The sequence below is a fragment of the Mesoplodon densirostris genome, chromosome 14 (genome assembly GCF_025265405.1).
Source record: "Mesoplodon densirostris isolate mMesDen1 chromosome 14, mMesDen1 primary haplotype, whole genome shotgun sequence".
NCBI classification, from domain to species: domain Eukaryota; kingdom Metazoa; phylum Chordata; class Mammalia; order Artiodactyla; family Ziphiidae; genus Mesoplodon; species Mesoplodon densirostris.
In genome coordinates, this window is record NC_082674.1 from 23457626 (window position 1) to 23480240 (window position 22615).

The following is a 22615-nucleotide window of genomic DNA, read 5'->3' on the forward strand; positions in this document are numbered from 1 at the left end:
CTCCGTCTGGCCCTCAGCCGTGGGGATTTCACTCCCTGCCCCTCCACAGTTCACACCTGCTCAGGGCTTTCTCTTTCTCCAAAGAAGACACTTTTGATTGCCTGGGTGGTTGTTGCCTTTTCCCTCTTTTCCAGCCAGTGGGGTTTGGAGCTTGCTGCTAACACAGACTTGGCTAGAGATCTTGGCTGGAGCCTGGCTTTGCATAAGGAACAGCCCCCCGACTCTGTCTTGTTTAGCTTTACAGAGAGGCCTGTTGAGAGCTGACCCAGGGGGGTTCTGTGAGCTGGCCGTCGGGGCAGAGGGCCAGGGTAGAGGGGCGGCCTTGGCATCAGGTGCCGCCCAGACCCACGGGGCAGATGTCTGAATGGGAGGTGTGGAGGCAGCTCACGTAGAGCTCAGAAACGCACCTCGTTCAGGCCACAGACTGTCAATGGACAGTGGATATAATGCCTTACTTGCCACCTTGCCAGCCTTAGGGATTGACAAACCTAATTAAGTTCACTTAATGATTTTAAATAGCTGACAAAAAGGTGTGCGTCTGAATGTGGACTGAGGGAATAGGAAGGCTTTGGAGAGAGAGAAGAAAGAATGGCTGGGCTGGGTGACAGGCATTTAATGGATAGGCACCATGTCTTGGATTCCTCTGTCGACCATTCAGTGGGCTTGGAAGGTGGGAGTGTTCCACGTCCCTTTCTGCAGCTGGGGCTCTCTGGGCTCTGGTGCTTAGGATAGGGCTGGCAGATACTGCTGAGGAAACATGCTTTCTTCAAGTTCTCACCGTGCAGTTGATTTGCTCCGCAAAAGCCTTCTAAAATGGACTGTCGCAAAGCTCGGGTCGCTGTATGCATTTCTATTAGAATAATGTATGTGATGACAAAGTCCTGCTGCATCCATCCTATTATCTGTGTAATTGACTTCAGTTAGCAGTGGAAGAAGAGGGGCTGATGGCCAGCCTTGGGTGCCTGGGACCAGCCTGGGCTGGGATCAATGTGGCCAGGGCCAGGCACGTGTGCCCTGATGCTAGGAGCCTTTGGCTCCGGCACGGTAGAGTAGGGGTGGGCTGGACATTCTAGGCCACACTCAGCAGTCGGGAGCCCCCCGCTTCCCCGGCAGTCCCCCTCGCAGAGTAATTTACCATCTCCTGACGTGGTCTCCCCTCTGGGCATGATGACATCAAGAACAGAGAGGGGAAGTCAATGCAGAGCGATTCCAGGGCTGCCAAGGGCCACAGAGATCTTTCACAGTGAATCTGGCTTCTGTGAGGGGGCGCTTTGGGGTGAAATAGGGGAGAAGATGAGTCTTCAGTCCGGTTGAGCAAGCATGGAGAACTCTTCAACTTTCTCTGTCCCAGCCTTCCAGGCACTGGCTGTCTCTGCTCCTTTTGGAGGCTGACTCTTAAGGATCTGGTGCCCACATTTGCTCTGGCATGCCTCCTATCGGAAAGGCCCACCACAAGGATGTTCTGCCAGACTGCAGAACGGGGAGAAGCCCTTCTCTAGCAAGTTCCCATTTTGCTCTTTCATTCTTTCATTCTGTGTCCTATATATTGAGCTATCCCGGGGCCCCAGGCCCTCAGGGGAAAGGTGAAAGGGAAATCTTGCTTCCTGGAGCCCTGGCCCATCGGGAGGTATCTGTGCACAAAAAAACCTGCCCCACAGGTTCGAGTGTGTCAAGTGCCCCAAGGGAGGAGAATTAATGCACTTTCCCCAGGGAGAGGTGGAGAGAGAGAAAGAGAGAGAGAGAGAGAGATCGGGCACATGAGAGCGAGCTTCTTGGGCTGGATGTCCCCTTCTGAGTTACTGAGGCTAGATTATCTCTGGGGGCACCCGCGTAAGAAGAGAGCTGGAGAAGGAAGGGCAGGGATCTCCTGGCAGTATCACCTGACTTGCCAGGTCACACAGGGAGACAGTAGCAGAGGGAAGATGGGAACTCGGGCCTCTTGCTTCCCAGGCCACTTTTTTCGCCATCCCTTGCAGAACCATCCAAATTCTTTAATCTCGCTTAGCCTCTTATGTCTTCCATACTACTGGAGAAGTACACCCAGCCCCTCAGAGCCAGGAAGCGCCTATACCCACTCATCTCAGAAAGACTGGGACACCTGCTCCGCCTTTCTCAGGACACACGGACATTTCCAACACTAGCCTCATCCTCTACCCACTGCTGCTGTGCTAGCCTGTGGCTTGGAGGGCTCAGGTGGTGCCAGAGATGGTGGCCCTCCCCATGGAGAGGAGATCCAGGGAAAGGGTGGTTGCTGGTTCCCTTCTCCATGACACAAATATCTTTATGAGGGTGAATTAGCAGCCTTCTCTGCGTGGTGGAAGCGGAGTCTCAAAAGGTAAAGTGGGGTGAAGAAGGGGCTGTATACTTGGTGGGACCCTGGGCAAGTCACTGAAACTTGTCAGTTATGGTTTTTTAAAATCTATGTAATTTGAGTATTTTCATATTGGAAGCCTTTCTTCAGTATGGGAGATTCTAGTTTGTTGTTCCTGTTTTATATTATTTTTTATTAGAAATCTGTACTTCCTCGGGCAGTATTACAAATTATATATCTCCTCCTCTGCCTTCAAGCAAAGATTATCTGAGCACCTTCTATAAGTCAGGCACTGTGTCTATAGCTGGGAGTATAGAGATGTTTAAGACATGGAACTTGACCTTGAGGAATACGGACAGACTTGTAATTCATATTATTCTCTGACCATGAGATTTCTAAAGTCCCTAATGGTTCTGCCCCCATAGAGCTAGAGTCTACACAACTTGAGAAAACATTGAATCTGGGCAGTGAGAGAAGTCAAGGAAGACTCTGAAGAACTGAATGCCTAGAAAAGGATGGTAGTGCTGTGGACAGGAGAATCACTCAGGAGTGAGGGGTGGGGTTGGGAGCCAGGTTGAAGGTGTGGGTGGGAAGTCAATCAGGCAGCTGGAAATCCAGCTGCTTTGCTTCAAATATCAGCAGCCCAGGTATCTCCTCAATTCCAGACTTTGTGCCTGGGAAGAGAAGGGGCTGAGAACACAGGGCTACACTTTCAGAGGCACTAAGAGTTAAGAAAAATGTATGCATCTGTTGACTTGTAAACTGAGCTGTGGATATGACCAAGAAAATCTCGAGCAGATCTGAACATCCTGTTATTCTTTTTCTTTTTTTCTTTCTTTTTTTTTTTTTTTTGCGGTACATGGGCCTCTCACTGTTGTGGCCTCTCCCGTTGCGGAGCACAGGCTCCGGACGCACAGGCTCAGCGGCCATCGCTCACGGGCCCAGCTGCTCTGCGGCACGTGGGATCTTCCCGGACCGGGGCACCCCGTGTCCCCTGCATTGGCAGGCGGACTCTCAACCACTGCGCCACCAGGGAAGCCCCATGAACATCCTGTTATTCTAAAGGGCTTCACTTATTGCTGTTTTGAGCAACTACTTCTTAAACCAGCCTCACAGGCCGGATCTGTCTCACTGTTCTGCACTCTTGATTGTGGAAATGTAGCAATCAAAAGCAACAACTTGTTCCAAACATCACAGTAAATCAGTGTCAGAAATAGGATTTAAAGCTCAGAGCTGCTAATCTACTCCTTGCTCCAATGGTCTGGGATGTTTTCTGAGAAAGAAACAAGGCCAGATCCTTCCAGAGTTATGAATGTTTGATTTGTATATGTCAATGCCCGGTTGCACACTGCATTGCTAAGACCCCAGCGACTCCCTCCCTCTTCTTGGATGCCTGACCCAAGCCTGTCCCAGGCTGATGGTGCCCTTTGGTAGGCAGCTCCTCCTGCAGCTCTTCTCCCTTTCCGAGCTCCACTCTGAGGCTCAGATAATGTTTGGTCCCTCACAAGAGCCTCCAACAGTCTTCAATCTCAGTCTCCCATCCTCCATCCCATCGCTTTGCTCATGGCTCTCTATTCCCCACGGCCCAGGGTCCAAAATACTTGACCTAATATCCACAGCCACCCTCTCCAGGGAGACTGCTCAGGATTCTCTGACATAGCCTACCTGGCTATACTTGAACGCACATAAAACATTCCTGTCTCGAAGCCTCTGCTTACCCTGATGGTCTTCTCTGGAATGCCTTTGTCCCTTTCCCATTTCCCTAAGACCTAAATTTTCCTCAAGGCCCAGCTTATAATAAGCGCATTTTCTCCACGCAGGCTGCCCTGACACATGGGGGTCACTGCACCGTCTGAACACTGGCCACGCTCTGTCGGACCCAGCACAACGCTCTGTGTGTTGCTGTTTGCCTCTCAGTGTGGATGCTCTGTGTCTCCCACAGCATGCAGGTCCTGTGACACGGCAAGAAGCTGAGTCACACACCCCTTTCCATCCTCTGCGCTCGATGGGGGCTTAATATGGGTTCGCTAACAATGTGACAGCCAATGACACTTCTCCAGGCACTTGATTCCCTGTCCTGTCCACAAGACATCTGGATCTGACACTTTATGCCAGTGACTTCCAAGTGTGGTCGACCCTCACAGTCACTTAGGAAACTTAAAAAAAAATTTATTCTTCGGCCCAGTATGTGATGTACTAAGTCAGAATCTCTGTGTATCTCTGTGTAATGCAGGGCCTAGGACTCTGCATGAAAGCAAGTTTTCTAGGTAATCATAATGTTCATCCAGTTTTGTAAACCATTGTCCTATGCTGTCCTGCTAGTTTAAAGTCTTTTCAAAATACCTTTTCCTGTTTATTTGTTTAATTTTTGGTTTGTTTTTAGAAAGGAAAAATTTAGTGAGAGAAATTCTCACTAAAAGTGAGAAAGTGAGGTTTCACTCCATCATAAAATTTGGGGGCTGAAACATTCATACCTTAGAATAGATCCTGGAATTGATTTCAGCCTTGAATTATGAAGGTTCTTGGAGAAAACTGATCAATGCTCAGAGTAGCTACATAAGGAATCAGTATTCTCAAGTGACACTCTAATGGATGCCAGAGATGGGAGCCGTATTCCTTGGCTTATCCCATCACACAACATGTATATATATATATATATATTTTTCATCAAACCTATTTCCCTTTTTTCTGGGCACAGAGCTAGGCTACATTCCCCAGCATCTGTTGCAGTTAGTTATGGCTAGGTGACTGAGTTGTAGCCAATGGAAAGTGAGCTGAAGTGATGACTCATAAAAATCTTCCTATGCAAGAATCTTCCAGTGCTCTTTCCTCATTGGTTGTCTGAAGGCAAAGGATTTCAAAACTGGAGAAAAGGGTGAAGCCACAGAGAGAAGGAGCCAGAATCTCTGAATGACCACATGGAAGGCTACTTGCCAATTGGCACGTTCATTTTGAATTTCACATGAGTAAGAAATACATTTCTTTTTGTACAGCCTGAGGATTGGAGGTTTAATGTTACTCTGGGTAGCGTTACCCCAACTACCATATCATGTAGCACAAGCCTAGTTACTCAGGTGTGTTCGATGCACCTGGCGTGGTTGCGTTGACAACTAACCCACTCCTGGAGGTGGGGTGATGGGTAAAGTCAGCCCTCGGCTGGCTGCAGGTCTCTGAGCACAGCTTCTCTCACAGCTGCAGGACCAGGGACAGGCCTGGGGGAGGCAGGATGGGTCTTAAGGAGGGAGGTCTAGAGCGCTGGGACACTAGTTCCTGCCTCCCTCTGGGAAGGTAAGGACAGCAAGGCCAAGTTGCTTGTGAAAATCCTTGAGCTGGATGGGTTTCGTCAGTGCAATTCACCCTGCTTGGCCTAACACTGCACTGGAGCCCCTCATTCATCTTCTCTCAGTTCAGCCCGATGTTGATAAGCATGCTGAGGTCCTCAGCCCCCGTGGCTTCAGGAAGGGACACATGTGTTGCCACAGCTGGCTAGGGGCGGGGAGCACCTTCTGTTTTCTCCACTGCCGGTGAGGAGGGCCCTGGAAGGGCTGGGTTTTCCCTGTGGATATGGACTCAGGGCAGCTGCCGTTCTGGGCCAGCAGAGGCTTGAGGTCTTCCCCGCCCTTCTGCCCCCACCTCTGGTGTGGGAGCCTGTGGGGCTGCTCCTGAGTCTCCATGGTTAGGAATGAACGAACAAATGCAGGCCCACACTGGGCGACAGTCATCGCTCTCTGCTTCTGTTGGCAACGGCTTAATTGTTTGGGGTTGTTTTGTTTTGTTTTGTTTTGTTTTTGGTACACAGGCCTCTCACTGTCGCGGCCTGTCCCGTTGCGGAGCACAGGCTCTGGATGCGCAGGCTCAGCAGCCATGGCTCACGGGCCCAGCCGCTCCACGGCATGTTGGATCCTCCTGGACCAGGGCACAGGCGGACTCTCAACCACTGCACCACCAGGGAAGCCCTGGGTTTGTTTTTGTAGGTCCTTTTCTTCTCTTGTGTTTCCCACTTAGAGAAGTTCCTTTAGCATTTGTTGTAGAGCTGGTTTGGTGGTGCTGAACTCTCTAAGCTTTTGGTTGTCTGTAACGCATTTGATTTCTCCATTGAATGTGAATGAGATCCTTGCTGGGTAGAGTAATCTTGGTTGTAGGTTCTCCCCTTTCATCACTTTAAGTATATCATGCCACTCCCTTCTGGCTTGTAGAGTTTCTGCTGAGAAATCAGCTCTGTTAACCTTATGGGAGTTCCCTTGTATGTTATTTGTCGTTTTTCCCTTGCTGCTTTCAATAATTTTTCTTTGTCTTTAATTTTTGCTAATTTGATTACTATGTGTCTCTGTGTTTTTCTCCTTGGATTTATCCTGTATGGGACCCTCTGTGCTTCCTGGACTTGGGTGGCTATTTCCTATCCCATGTTAGGGAAGTTTTTGACTATAATCTCTTCAAATATTTTCTCGGGTCCTTTCTCTCTCTTCTCCTTCTGGGACCCCTATAATACGAATGTTGTTGCATTTAATGTTGTCCCAGAGGTCTCTTAGGCTGTCTTCATTTCTTTTCATTCTTTTTTCTTTATTCTGTTCTGCAGCAGTGAATTCCACCATTCTGTCTTCCAGGTCACTTATCCGTTCTTCTGCCTCAGTTATTCTGCTACTGATTCCTTCTAGTGTAGTTTTCATTTCAGTTATTGTATTGTTCATCTCTGTTTGTTTGTTCTTTAATTCTTCTAGGTCTTTGTTAAACATTTCTTGCATCTTCTCGATCTTTGCCTCCATTCTTTTTCCGAGGTCCTGGATCATCTTCACTATCATTATTCTGAATTCTTTTTCTGGAAGGTTGCCTATCTCCACTTCATTTAGTTGTTTTTCTGGGGTTTTATCTTGTTCCTTCATCTGGTACATAGCCCACTGTCTTTTCATGTTGTCTATCTTTCTGTGAATGTGGTTTTTGTTCCACAGGCTGCAGGATTATAGTCTCTCAAGGTAATTTTGAAGGACAGCACCAGTTCAAATACTGGCTTGATGTGTGCTTAAAAGTTATCTCATTACTTTATATCTCCCTTGTATAACTGGTTTTCTCCATTCTCTCCCAACTTCATCAGCTTCCCCCCTCCCCCCGCCATTCAACTGCCACTCCTTCTGCTGGAATTAATTCTACCTTTTCTCAAAATGGAAGAAACACAAGTTCTCTCCCTTTATTCTAATTGTCAGTCTCTTACAGGGACATACCCTAGTTTTCCTCTTTATAATTATATATCCTAGTAAATTAAGCACAATCCTCCCACACCATCCTAAGCTTTGACATGCTTACAGTGCAGAAACAGATGCTAAGTTCAACTCATTACGAAATGGATTTGGAAACACCATGAATCAAGCCATGCCCTACAAATCACTGCAATCATACAGCCAAATAGAACGTACATAACTTATCACTCGTATGTAGTCTCTATTCCCCAGGATTATCACTATAGAGGCTTTTAGCCACACAGTCTAACAAGAAGAAAATGTTCCCTCTGGAGATATTTAGATTTCTGTTCCCTTTGCATCCTTGGTCCTAATGACAAGTGGTGTGTTTCACAAAGGCATCTTTCAAATGGGATTAATTACACTGAGAACTATGGCTTCATGTATTTAGACCAAAAACTCCTCAGAGTCAAGATTTTTCTCCTAGTCCATTCTTGTTTCTCATTCACAGAATCTCTGTTTTATATACACAATACTTTCTCTTTGTGTAGCATCTTCTGTGTTGAGAAGGGCATTAGAGGGACATTTTCATTACTTATTCTCACCTGAGTAGAGAAGTACTCTACTCAGTGAGTGAAAATCCAAAGTGGAGATCCAGAGATTTCCAATGAACCTTAGTTTGCAGGTCTAGTTATGCCCCTGAAAGAGTTGTGTTTGATTCCTATTTTTGTAAGTTGAATCACAGCTTCCTCATAGAGCCATGGAAGTTAAAAATGATGATGATTACAGCTAGCATTTGTTGAATCCTCACTGCATGGCTGTCACTATAACAAGTACTTAAAATGCATTATCTCATTTCATCCTTAAAACAGTCCCTTGGGGGTAGATACTATAATTAATCCCTTTTTATAAGAGGAAACTGAGGTCTAAAGAGGTGAAATAATTTTCCCTTGATCCTGAGGCTAGTCCGCTTCCTATGTACATGTGTGAAGAAATGAAAGCACAGTGCTTGGCATATAGTTGAAAACTTGGTATATAGTAGCCATTACAATTAACAAAATATTTTGGTTTGGGTATTTTTTTAGGCCACACCTCTTACTCATTTTGAGTTAGTTTCCTTTGCTTCATCCACCCCCTGAGATCCATTGTCTTAATTCCCCACCACTGGCTCCTGCTAGAGAGCCCCCCCGACCCAGCCCCACCCTGCCTACGTTCCTTCTCTCACACCTCCAGCGGGGCAGCATCACAAGCCCAGGGAGAGTCTCCCCTCTTCCTTCCAGACCATTGTGCCCCCTCCCCGTGTGCCTTTTCAAGTCACCACTCTAGTATGCCTTTGACTATCCCTACTCCAAAACTAGAGCATGCATTCCAATAGGCATCTTTTATTTGCAGGTGTATTAATGTTCCATGTCTAACAAAAGCATAAAAAATAAATACATTTGGTTATACATTTAACGAATCACCTGTAATAGAGAAAAAAGTTCACTTCCATAAGGACTGACACAGAAAACTCAGGCCACCCAGTCCCCTTGAGAAACCAGCAGAGGGTCAGGCCCTGCATGCTTTCTTCACCACTGCCTGCCTCCCCTTCTCCAAAAATTTCCATTTGTAACTGCTTTGCCTCCACCCCTCCTTCTCCAGGGAGGAAGATGCCTATGGGAGGATGTCACACCCTGGAACCACCCCCCCAAATTCAGCCAGTGCCTGCTGCCCTTCTGCTGGGCATGCTGCTCCGACTGTCACAGCAGCTGCTGAACCTCCCCTGAGATTCTCTCTGCACCCACAGCAGCCATGTACCTCCCTTCCCCAGTGTTTTACTCCTTCACAACGTGAGGTGCCCGCTCTGTCCCACACCTCTCTCAGTAACTAAGGGGTTAAATCAAGGGCCTACAGGCAGTTAAACTAGAGGCTCCTCCTTAGAGGTCCTGCTTCCATCTCCTTCCACTTCACCAGAGAGCACCCTGTGAAGATGCTCCGGTGTGAAATGGTACTAACCGCCAAAGTCATCCAGCTATTATGTATCTATTTATATTTATAGGAACATACATATCGATAATTACCTTAAACAGGAATGGATTAAATGCTCCCACCAAAAGACACAGACTGGCTGAATGGATACAAAAATAAGACCCATATATATGCTGTCTACAAGAGACCCACTTCAGACCTAGGGACACATACAGACTGAAAGTGAGGGGATGGAAAAAGACATTCCATGCAAATGGAAATCAAAAGAAAGCTGGAGTAGCAATACTCATATCAGATAAAATAGACTTTAAAATAAAGAATATTACAAGAAATAAGGAAGGACACTACATAATGATCAAGGGATCAATCCAAGAAGAAGATATAACAATTATAAATGCATATGCACCCAACATAGGAGCACCCCAGTACATAAGGCAACTGCTAACAGCTATAAAAGAGGAAATTGACAGTAACACAATAATAGTGGGGGACTTTAACACCTCACTTAACACCAATGGACAGATCATCCCAACAGAAAATTAATAAGGAAACACAAGCTTTAAATGACACAATAGACCAGATAGATTTAATTGATACTTATAGGACATTCCATCCTAAAACAGCAGATTACACTTTCTTCTCAAGTGTGCATGGGACATTCTCCAGGATAGATCACATCTTGGGTCACAAATCAAGCCTCAGTAAATTTAAGAAAACTGAAATCATATCAAGCATCTTTTCTGACCATAACGCTATGAGATTAGAAATCAATTACAGGGAAAAGACCGTAAAAAACACAAACACACGGAGGCTAAACAATATGTTACTAAATAACCAAGAGATCACTGAAGAAATCAAAGAGGAAATCAAAAAATACCTAGAGACAAATGACAATGAAAACACGACAATGCAAAACCTATGGGATGCAGGAAAAGCAGTTCTAAGAGGGAAGTTTATAGCTACACAAGTCTACCTTAAGAAACAAGAGATCTCAAAAAAAGAATCTAACCTTACACCTAAAGGAACTAGAGAAAGAAGAACAAAGAAAACCCAAAGTTAGCAGAAGGAAAGAAATCATAAAGGTCAGAGCAGAAATAAATGAAATAGAAACAAAGAAAACTATAGAAAAGATCAATAAACTAAAAGCTGGTTCTTTGAGAAGATAAACAAAATTGATAAACCATTAGCCAGACTCATCAAAAAAAGAGGGAGATGACTCAAGTCAATAAAATTAGAAATGAAAAAGGAGAAGTTAAAACAGACACCACAGAAATACAAAGCATCCTAAGAGACTACTACAAGCAACTCTATGCCAATAAAATGGACAACCTGGAAGAAATGGGCAAATTCTTAGAAAGGTATAACCTTCCAAGACTGAACCAGGAAGAAATAGAAAATATGAACAGACCAATCACAAGGAATGAAATTGAAACTGTGATTAAAATTCTTCCAACAAACAAAAGTCCAGGACCAGATGGCTTCACAGGTGAATTCTATCAAACATTTAGAGAAGAGCTAACACCCATCCTTCTCAAACTCTTCCAAAAAATTTCAGAGGAAGGAACACTCCCAAACTCACTCTATGAGGCCACCATTACCCTGATACCAAAGCCAGACAAAGATACTACAAAAAAAGAAAATTACAGACCAATATCACTGATGAATATAGATGCAAAAATCCTCAACAAAATACTAGCAAACAGAATACAACAACATATTAAAAGGATCATACACCACGATCAAGTGGGATTTATCCCAGGGATGCAAGAATTCTTCAATGTATGCAAATCAATCAATGTGATACACCATATTAACAAACTGAAGAATAAAAACCACGTGATCATCTCAATAGATGCAGAAAAAGCTTTTGACAAAATTCAACATTCATTTATGATAAAAAACTTTCCAGAAAGTGGGCACAGAGGGAATCTACCTCAACATAATAAAGGCCATCTATGACAAACCCACAGCAAACATCATTCTCAATGGTGAAAAACTGAAACCATTTCCACCAAGATCAGGAACAAGACAAGGATGTCCACTCCCACAACTTTTATTCGACATAGTTTTGGAAATCCTAGCCCCAGCCATCAGAGAAGAAAAAGAAATAAAAGGACTACAAATCGGAAAAGAAGAAATAAAACTGTCACTGTTTGCAGATGACATGATATTATACATAAAGAATCCTAAAGATGCCAACAGAAAACTATTAGAGCTAATCACTAAATTTGGTAAAGTTGCAGGATACAAAATTAATGCACAGAAATCTCTTGCATTCCTATATACTAATGATGAAAAATCTGAAAGAAAAATTAAGGAAACACTCCCATTTATTGTTGCAACAAAAAGAATAAAATACCTAGGAATAAACCTACCTAGGGAGACAAAAGACCTGTATGCAGAAAATTATAGGACACTGATGAAAGAAATTAAAGATGATACCAATGGATGGAGAGATATACCATGTTCTTGGATTGGAAGAATCAATATTGTGAAAATGACTATACTACCCAAAGAAATCTACAGATTCAATGCAATCCCTATCAAATTACCAATGGCATTTTTTACAGAACTAGAACAAAAAATCTTAAAATTTGTGTGGAGACACAAAAGACCCTGAATAGCCAAAGCAATCTTGAGGGAAAAAAACAGAGCTGGAGGAATCAGACTCCCTGACTTCAGACTATACTACAAAGCTACAGTCATCAAGACAATATGGTACTGGCACAAAAACAGAAATATAGATCAATGGAACAAGATAGAAAGTCCAGAGATAAACCCACACACCTATGGTCAACTAGGCTATGGCAAAGGAGGCAAGGATATACAATGGAGAAAAGACAGTCTCTTCAATAAGTGGTGCTGGGAAAACTGGACAGCTACATGTAAAAGAATGAAATTAGGACACTCCCTAACACCATACACAAAAATAAACTCAAAATGGCTTAGAGACCTAAATGTAAGATGGGACACTATAAAACTCTTAGAGGAAAACATAGGAAGCACACTCTTTGACATAAATCACAGCAAGATCTTTTTTGATCTACCTCCTAGAGTAATGGAAATAAAAACAAAAATAAACAAATGGGACCTAATTTTGCACAGCAAAGGAAACCATAAACAAATGAAAAGAAAACCCTCAGAATGGGAGAAAATATTTGCAAATGAATCAACGGACAAAGGCTTAATCTCCAAAATATATAAACAGCTCATGCAGCTCAATATTAAAAAAACAAATAACCCAATCCAAAAATGGGCAGAAGACCTAAATAGACATTTCTCCAAAGAAGACATACAGATGACCAAGAAGCACATGAAAAGCTGCTCACCATCACTAATTATTAGGGAAATGCAAATCAAAACTACAATGAGGTATCACCTCACACCAGTTAGAATGGGCATCATCAGAAAACCTACAAACAACAAATGCTGGAGAGGGTGTGGAGAAAAGGGAACCCTCTTGCACTGTTGGTGGGAATGTAAATTGATACAGCTACTATGGAGAACAGTATGGAGGTTCCTTAAAAAAACTAAAAATAGAACTACTATACAACCCAGCAATCCCACCAGTGGGCATATACCCAGAGAGAACCATAATTCAAAAAGACACATGCACCCCAATGTTCATTGCAGCACTATTTACGATAGCCAAGTCATGGAAGCAACTTAAATGCCCATCGACAGACGCCTGGATAAAGAAGATGTGGTACATATATACAATGGAATATTACTCAGCCATACAAAGGAACGAAATTGGGTCATTTGTAGAGACGTGGATGGATCTAGAGACTGTCATACAGAGTGAAGTAAGTCAGAAAGAGAAAAACAAATATCGTATATTAACGCATATATGTGGAACCTAGAAAAATGGTACAGATGAACCGGTTTCCAGGGCAGAAATAGAGACACAGATGTAGAGAACAAACATATGGACACCAAGGGGGTAAAGCAGCAGTGGGTGGGGGTGGTGGGATGATGAATTGGGAGGTTGGGATTGACATGTATACACTGATGTGTATAAAATGGATGAGTAATAAGAACCTGCTGTATAAAAATGTAAATAAAATTAAATTAAAAAAAGAAAGGTTAAAATAAAAACAAATAGAAAAAGAAATTGCCTAGAGAGCACACGTCTCTACTCCAGGGACGTTGCCACTGCTCAAAACATCTTGGGCACGGCTTTTGGAGCTTTTTCTTGCTACTATTTCTAGTAGGTTGCAAAGTTCCTATCATTTCATGATGAAGACAGACTATGGCATTGTTTCTATCACTTTGCCGGTTTGTAAATGGACAGAAGAAATATCCTTCCATGGATCAATGCCTCCCTGTCAGCAGCCTGTATACACCTATGGCACATTCTCTGAGTCTTGACAGAAGGACTGCTGTGAGGTGGGAGCAATCTGAACATAGCTCTTTCCTCTCAAGTGCCCAGTTCTGGGTCTCCCTACTCACAAGGACCAGGGCACACAATTACGATCAAAGTCTTTCTTACAATGTGATTGTGGCAGGACAGTGCCCAGAGACAAAGAGAGCGCAGGTACCAGGCAAGTCTCTAAAGAGAACTCCCTGTCCCAAGAGTAACAAATGCTGTTTGGGTTCATCTGATGGGACACAGGTATTGCTCTGATATACAGAACACTGTGTAGTAGTATTTCTTAAAATGTGATTCTATCTGTTTTGTTAGATGCAGTTTGAACTGAGGAAGAATATTAGATGGATTCCAATAAGTGAAATTCTCAGTTAATTCAGCTGGAATTTGAAAATACGTGCAATTTCCCTCAATACTTCATTCTGTCAACATGCATTTATTGTGGGCACACTATGTGTTAGGTATGGTACTAGACAATCAGGAAACTGCAATATAAGACAGACCTGATTCCTGCCTTGTTGGCGTGTATATTTAGATAATAAAAACAGAGATCAAAGAGTGATAAATCATTACAAGGTGTTTCAAGAGTCATGAGACTGTATTGTATGTATACTATACAGTCTAGGGGGCTGGGGATGCTTCTTTAAAAAGTTAAGGAAGAGTAGTAATCAGGGAGATGGAAGGTAGAAGAACATTGCGTGTAGAGAGAATGGCAGGTGCAAAAGCCTGGAAGTAAGAACTTATCACGATGCAACTGAGTTGAAAGAAGTTTAGTGAGGTTACCAGGTAGAGTAATAGAAGAATGTATAAAAAGGGGCTGGTGAAGTTATGGTTGGATAGAGCACATGTGGGCCTAAATGAAGGTCTCTTTAAAGGAAATTGAAAGGCACTCTAAAAACCACAGAAGCCATGGAAGGATGTAAAAAATGAGGAATAATTAGATTTACGTTTCAGAAAGTTTATCCCAGTTTCCTTGTGTAGACTGGATTGGGTGGGGATAAAAAATGGAGGCAAGGAGACAAGACAGGAGGTCACTGCCATATCTAGGTGGAGGCCACTTTCATGTAATGCCCAGGGGCTATGACAAGTTTCTAGAGCCTGGGAGCTCTTTAGGGCTAATCCATAAGCCCTAATAAAGTTGCTTTTAAAACTTTGTAATGTCTGGAGGTTGGGGAACCTGGGAGCAGAGGTGATTTGGGACAGCATAGGGAATGAAGTCTTTGCCCTCTCAAGGTCCATGGCTGGGGAGCTGTCCAAGAGGCAGGTGCTGAATAGCTGAAGCCAGGACCTGCCTAATGACACGCCATGGGATGTGGGCAGATGGTAAGGTGCCAATGTCTATCTCAGGGTTGGGAGGAAGGGAGTTGATCTTTGCCTTTTATCCATTTTCTTTGTCTCTTTCCTTATTTATTTTCTTCCTCTACCTTCTCCATCCTCCCATTTTTATTTTCTGGCAATCTGGGCAGCTATAGCTCACTCTCCCTGAAAGTAAGAGGGAGAATGTGTTTCCCCTTTATAAGAAGTCTACAGAGCACTGACGACCACAAATTCACATGAACACGTACCCCCATCTTAGGGTTGCATGACTGGTTATTATTGCTAAACTGGCCATCTTAGCCTTTTCTGAGGCATTAGATGGGGGGATATTATTATTATTATTATATCATAGTTATTATTAGCAGTTACTACTGACTAAGCATTTACTGTAAGCCAGGCAGTTCACCAAGCACTTTACTTCTCCAAGCCTAAGAGGTAGACTTTATTATCTTTGTTTAATAGAATATGGCTTGGGACTTCCCTGGTGGTGCAGTGGTTAAGAATCTGCCTGCTGATGCAGGGGACATGGGTTCAATCCCTGGTCCTGGAAGATCCCACAAGCCACGGAGCATCTAAGCCCGTGAGCCACAACTACTGAGTCTGCGCGCCACAACTACTGAAGCCCACACGTCTAGAGCCTGTGCTCCACAACAACAGAAGCCACTGCAATAAGCCCACGCAACGCAAAGAAGACCCAATGCAGCCAAAAATAAATAAATAAAATAAAAACATTTAAAAAATAATAGAATATGACTTGACTTGGAAGATCAGCGGTTGTGATTTGTGCCACGTATTCAATAAATTATCTGAGGCCACAAAACTAAGGGATGATGATGCAGGGTGTGGGAAATAAACTTCACTGACATGTACTACACATAGATGCTTTTGACAGTTACTTTATTTAGTTTTGTAATAATCCTGTAAAATTGTACTGATATTATACTCATTTTTCAGATGTAGGTGCCAAGGCCCAAAGAGGTTCAGCAATTGGCCGAGGTCACACAACTAGTAAGCGGCTGAGCCAGTGTTTAAACTTGGGACCCTCTGACTCTGAAGCCTGTGCTCTGTCGTCCACAGTTCTACTTTAGTTTTATGGGGCAGTCACATCTACAGTCTAGTTGGATTTTAGCAAGTGAAAGCTGCTCCGCCTCATTCTCTTGCAGTTCCATTTGCCTCTGGGTCTTGATGCCTCCTGTATCATCTCTAGTTCCACGGAGTGGGGAGGGCGGCATCCCACATCAGAGCATGTCAGTGGTGGGCAGGCACCTGGTGAATGGGGCCACTTGTGTAACTGCACGTTTATTAGGTCACGAGGCATCATTCAACCAAGCTGGCCTTTGTCTGAATCCCCACAGGATGGTTTGGTCTCAGTATCAATATTGGAAATGTCAGTCTGGTAAACAGCCTTTAACAGGAAGGAGGGAGGCTGAGAACAAAGTCTCCTTCAAACAAAACTCTAGCCGATGGGAGTGAACAAAATCAACATCTTACTTGCCTCAAATCCCCTGGAGTGGCTATGAAAGAGAGAGGACTTGCTGGATTGAGGAGAAAAAAACCTTTTGATTCATCTGAATTAATTTAGCATTTCCCAGGAGGGAGGACTCTGGCATTACCCGCCTGTTCCCCATCCCCTGCACACAAGCCCCTGCAATCCCGAAGGACAAAAGACTAGTCTATGGTGAGGGCGCCCACACTACCCCTTCCTCCATTTTAATTAAATCCATTTGTCCTGGGGGCAGCACTGAGCCCTGGGATGTCCAAGTGCTTTGATCTTTAACCCACATACATCTGAAGGAGCGGGAAGCTGCTGCTCAGAGGTTGATGGCATCATCTTATGACAGCACAGCTTGAGTTATGAGCTCTTGGAAATAGGAGACTCTGAAATCTGGGTGAAGAGTTTGAGACCCAGCTATATATTTACAAAGCTGTGTGTCAACGGGCATCACCCTCCACTTTGCCTTAAGCTCTTTGCCCTCATTTTTCAAAGGATCCACTAGAACAGCAATTTGAATGTATTGGGGAGTCAAAAGCAGAGGCTGCTCTGGATCGTAGGGTTTGACATTTAGCCTATTAAGGACGGCTTAAAGATCCCTTCCAGATCCATTTTTCTGTCCCATTTATATAAATGAGTCCCTCCCTCCCCGTCACTTTTTGGTCTGGAACAGACCAGCACCAACGGTCGAGAGTTCAGTGTGACACAGCGGAGCATCACATTAGCAACTGTGCTGGTCAGGCACTGCTTGCTCCAGGCCGACTGCAGGTGGCAGACTGGTGCCATCCTGGGGAGACAAGTGGCAGCTGAGCAGAGAAGCTACTGCTCCATTTCTGAGCCACGCGGAGTTAATGATCCTCTAGTCCAACCCTCTCAGTTTAAAGATGAGGAAACTGAGGTCCAGAGAAGTTCAAGGTTACAGAGGACATTAGTCCTAGAATCTAACTAGGAATCAGGGCCTTTGGTAGAAGCACTCCCCTGTTTACTGAAGAATTTCTCATCCACCTGCTTTGGGGACCAGGCTCCACAGAGCACTGGACTGGGATTGGCCAGAGCACCAGTCCTCACTCCAATGCCAACTTGCTGGTGCTTCACCTCTTTGGTTCTCAGGGAAGAAGAACCCTGTAAAAGGGCAGGAATGAGGATATATAAGGTCTGTCCTACCTATGTCACAGGTTTTCTTATTGTTAATAAGGAATAAATAGCATGTCAGATGGAAAAGTACGGCAAAATCCATTAATTAAGAGAAAATGCCATGTACATATAAAACCTGATTATTCTTTGGGGGGTCATATGAGTTGTTCGGTTTTACTTTTTCCTACAGATACTGGAGGCAGCCAATCAGGCCAGGCCAGAGGTGTGAGAGATACTCATCTCATTAGCATGGAAATCCCTCAGAGAAACTCAGTGCTTCCTGTAAGCCTGCAGGAAGTGTGTGTGTGCACGTTTGTGTGTGCACGTGTCTGTGCATATCTGGATGTGTGTCTTGGGTAGAAGGAATAGGGGGAGGGAAGACAAGGCCCCCCTCTGCATTTTGGCTGATAGAGGAAAAGGGATTGATGGGGCTGGGTAAAGGCCTACCTGTCGGCCACATCAAGGAGAGGCAGCGCCGTCCACTGCCACAGGCTCAAGCCTTCCGTGGTGGCAACGTGCCAGATCATTCTGCTTTGTTCCTTCCCGGTTTTGTTCTCCACCAGCACCAAGGAGACGTTTCCCTGCAACACTCCACGGATGAGCCAGGACATTCGGAGCTGCGAGGGAGAGAAGAGCCAGAAGGACTAGGTGTTACTGTTGAAAGGAGACGGTAGCTCACCTCCCTGGAATTCTCAAGGATTTTGCTGGAGACTCAGCCAAGGTCTTCCCCGTGAGGAGAGCTGGTCACCCACAGCCTGATCTCGCTCGCTGTCTCCCAAAGTGGCTTTCACCGAGGTTCAAGGAGCTGGGAGGGGGAAACTGATGGGCAATTTTGGAACTTTGTTCAGGTTGATGTCATCATCCTAAACTTCACAAGATTCTGCCTCTAAGGGTATATCGAGATCAATAGGGTATTAAATGAACTTCCTAAAGAGGACCCAAAGATGATTGTCTGTGGCCCCAATTCACTTTGTGACCTTGGGCAAGTGATTCTGTGATTCAATTTCTTTTAGCGATTTAGGTATCATTGATTTTTATTCCTTCCCCAAAGAGTGTAATAATTTTATTTGAATGGTACCATGTCATGTCTTAGCTAACTGGAGACCCTATGACTTGATACCTGTGGCCACTGGTGGGCAAAAAGTGAGATAAGAATCTACCTATAAAGATCTTTTAATGTGGTATCTTTTTTTTTTTTTTTTTTGCAGTATGCGGGCCTCTTACCGTTGTGGCCTCTCCCATTGCGGAGCACAGGCTCCGGGTGCACAGGCTCAGTGGCCATGGCTCACTGGCCTAGCTGCTCCGTAGCATGTGGGATCTTCCCGGACCGGGGCACGAACCCATGTCCCCTGCATCGGCTGGTGGACTCTCAACCACTGCGCCACCAGGGAAGCCCTAATGTGGTATCTTTCAGAATGAGGGTGCACACTTTGCCTAAAGCAAGATATAATTATATGTTTTCATTGTGTCTTTATTAAAGGTTTCTATGGCATTGTACCCTAAGACATGTGAAAGGGATATCTCAGAAAGTTTAAGTACAGTCATGCCCAGAGGCAGTATATACTATAAACAAGGTCTCTGGTCTTTGTATTTAAAATAATAGAGGTTGTATGTTTGATAGACAATCTATAAAAAACATTTAAAACTTAGGACAACTACAGCATATCATTGTCCTAAATATTCCTGTTCAGATCCTGTAATAAAAATGGCTATTATGGAAAGGAAGATAAATTATGCCCTATGGCAACCTGGAGTTTTCATCAGCTATGGTCCCTCCTTTTCTCTGATTCCCATTGTTTGAAGTCATGCTTCTCTGTAAATCACTACTGCTTTTCTCCTAGTCTCTAAACTCATGGTTGACTCACGATTTGATCAAAGAGGTTACGTACCATGAGGCACTGAAGCAGAAGACTCCCGGCCCTGTTGCATACCAGCCCTTCACTAAGAAGACCACCCCTGAGCCTGGTAAGCCTGGTCTATATAACCATATAACCTCTTCGCTTATACCTTTCCCATTTTCCCAAATCCAGTGTAGCAAATACTTGTCTCCATGGCACATCCCAGGATAATCTCACAAATCTGTTAAATTTTTTCACTGGTCCCACTTGGCTTTCTTGAGCACTCTGGATGCCATGACTGGAAATTTTAATCCTACGCTTGCTAACTAAACCCTCTCAGCCCTCAGCTCATTATCCTGCAGCGACCAGCTTGGGACAATGCTTGCTACATGCTTTTTCTCCTTTTGCTCCCTGGCCACAGACTATTGCTGATTTGGACTGTTGGACCTTAATGTCCTGGATGGTTCATGTTCACGGTACTTATTCATCCACTGGTGATTTCCACAGTTGATTTCTTAACACACATAGCACAATGGGTGTTTCAAACTCTTCCTCAATTACTGATGCTGTCACCTCCTGGTCCCCAATTCCCGATCCATTATTTTGATTCCTACTTCACTGATAAAGATTTACTGTATCAGGTGCAATCTCCTTCAACCTCTTTTTTTCCCCACAGCATAATTATCTATTTATCCACCTTCTCTCTTCCTTTCCTGTCTTATAGGAAGATGTGTCCTTCACTTTCTTCTAACCCCTTCTCTTTCCACCCTGCTACCCTCGTCCTTGCTCTCAATAACAGCTCTTCCTTTCTTCAGCACCTTCGGAGTCTCTCTACTTTCTGGCTCCTCTATTTACAAACAAGACCAGGTTTCACCTATCCTGGAAAAATATTTTTTATTTGATCCTGCTAGCTCCTGTGGCTTGCAACCTATTTCTGTACCTCCATTCAGATGTTAACATTTTGGATAACTGGTACGTAACCACTGCTTCTATTTCCTTGTCGCCCATTCTCTCTTTAAGTTCCTTCGATCTGGCTTCTATCCTCATTACGCTAAAGTAACATTCACCATGTCCTCTGTAACTTGCTCTTTGTACTCTCTCCATAGCCTCCAAAAGTGCCTCTCCCTATCCATTCTCTCTCCCTTCTAAGTTCTTCTGTATATCTCTGTCACATTTTCCTGTTTATCACTGCCATCTGTGACTCTGCAATAGTTTCTCACTCCCCATCAATTAATATCAAGCCATTCACATTCCTCTAAAATCTAGACAAATCAACTTTCTAGTCATTCAATGGATATTTATCAAGTACTTTTGCTGAGCCACATGTATCCTCCTAGGATGGTCTAAGAGCTCTAAAGTGTGAGAGATCTGGATTCAAAACTTGTTCTTGCCACTTTGGTAAATTTGAAGCTCAGTTCTCTATTCTCTAGGAAGGGAAGTGTTTTATCTACCTTACAAGGTTATAGGGACAATTCGATGAGATAATACATAGTGCAACAAAATATTAAAAAGGAATTTTGGCTCAAGCCCTGAGGCAATAGATATTACATTTCAATGGGAAGTCTGTCAGCATAGCGATATACAGGGCTTTCAAGAGATGTGGATGAAAACAGGGTACACATTTCTTAATCCCTCAACCAGACTTTGGATATAAAAAAGTTGGTGGTTGACTACTAGGAGAGAGTTTTGGGAAGGTGCTTCTGGTGTATCATGAGTTCCAGCTCACTTCACCTTCCTGTGAAGAAGGCTCCCTTTTCAGTCCAACTCAGGAGAGAGTGGTTTTAGTGCTACCATATCAAGTACTCCATATTTACCCCTGCAATTTGGGAGCACAGTGGATTACTGTCAATCTCTCACCTGGAAAATCTAAAGTCTGAACAAGAGGGTGGTTAGCTGCTTTGATGGCAGAACAAGGGAGAAGTGACAATTTTGGGTGGCCTGCACTCCCAGAGTTTGCTGGGGCAAAAAAAAAATGCATGAGGGCTGCACATAAACTACACTAGAGGGGACCGTGTACAAAGGAGCCCATGTCAGTCATTTTAGATCTTGCCTGCAAGGGCTGCTTGGAGGGGTAAATAGAACTCAGCAGAAGGAAGCTGCAGGTATCCTGAGATGCCCAAAGGCAGAGTAAGCAGTAAGTGACCAGCTGGATGGGAGACACATATGCCCTAGTCAAGGCAAAAGATTCCCAGCCATAGTGGAGGGACTGGGGGAAAAGGTAGACCTCCAAACCAACCGCGGAAGTGCCCCCTGTGAGAAATAGTAAGCCTTAAATACTTGTCACATTTGGAGAATACCAACGCAGGTCACGACAACAGTCTGGGCCAAGTAAGAGCTTCCCTGTTCTCCTTACCTCTTCTCCTCCCCTGCACTGAAGATCTTGACGGGTCAGAAGTTAGCAAGAAGAGGAGGAGAGTTGGATGAAGAAGAAGAGGTCAATGATCACCCTCTCCCCGATTCCAGACTTCTAATCTGCAATAGGGCTAAGAGTGGTAGGGGGAGGGGAAAGGAGGAAGCCCTGACTTTAAGCAAGATGAAGTTTTGACGGGATGGGAATTTTGATTTCTCAATACGCCTGTGTTTTGGGTTTTGAAGAGACTTTAGGTCTGTATTACCTTAGAGTGACCAGATAAGCTGTGGGAACTGCCAGAGTTTTCACCCAGGAGTCCACAGGCTGGGGCTAAATGAGTGTGGGTTCCTAGATTCCCCCCACAGGTCTACATGCCAGATTTGCACCTGCCGTGCATTTTTCTGCTTCTGTGCTTTTGATCCCTCCATTTCTTCTACCTCCTCTTTCCTTCTTGTCACTTAAAAAATAAATTGTTTTTCTTTGTTCATGGAGCCATTTCTTATAATCTGTCTTAGAAATGACATCCCCCTTGTTTGAACTCTTATAACAGAGGCTGGTGGGACCGTCATGGGGTGTAGCTCTGCTGCCTTGTCTTCCCTCCTACCCTCATCCCCCTTGGGCCACAAGTTGCTTCAAGGCAGAGACTGTCTTATTCACCTTGAATT

The 22615-nt window shown here is 44.3% G+C and overlaps 1 protein-coding gene across 1 annotated transcript in view; it reads right to left on the reverse strand.

The window, feature by feature from the left end:
- ALK (ALK receptor tyrosine kinase) overlaps window positions 1-22615 on the reverse strand; it is a 714184-nt gene that overhangs the window by 78156 nt on the left and 613413 nt on the right. Inside the window, exon 10 of the mRNA XM_060116934.1 lies at window positions 18210-18379. Coding sequence (XP_059972917.1) covers window positions 18210-18379 — 170 coding nt within the window. The remainder of the gene's footprint in view (window positions 1-18209; window positions 18380-22615) is intronic.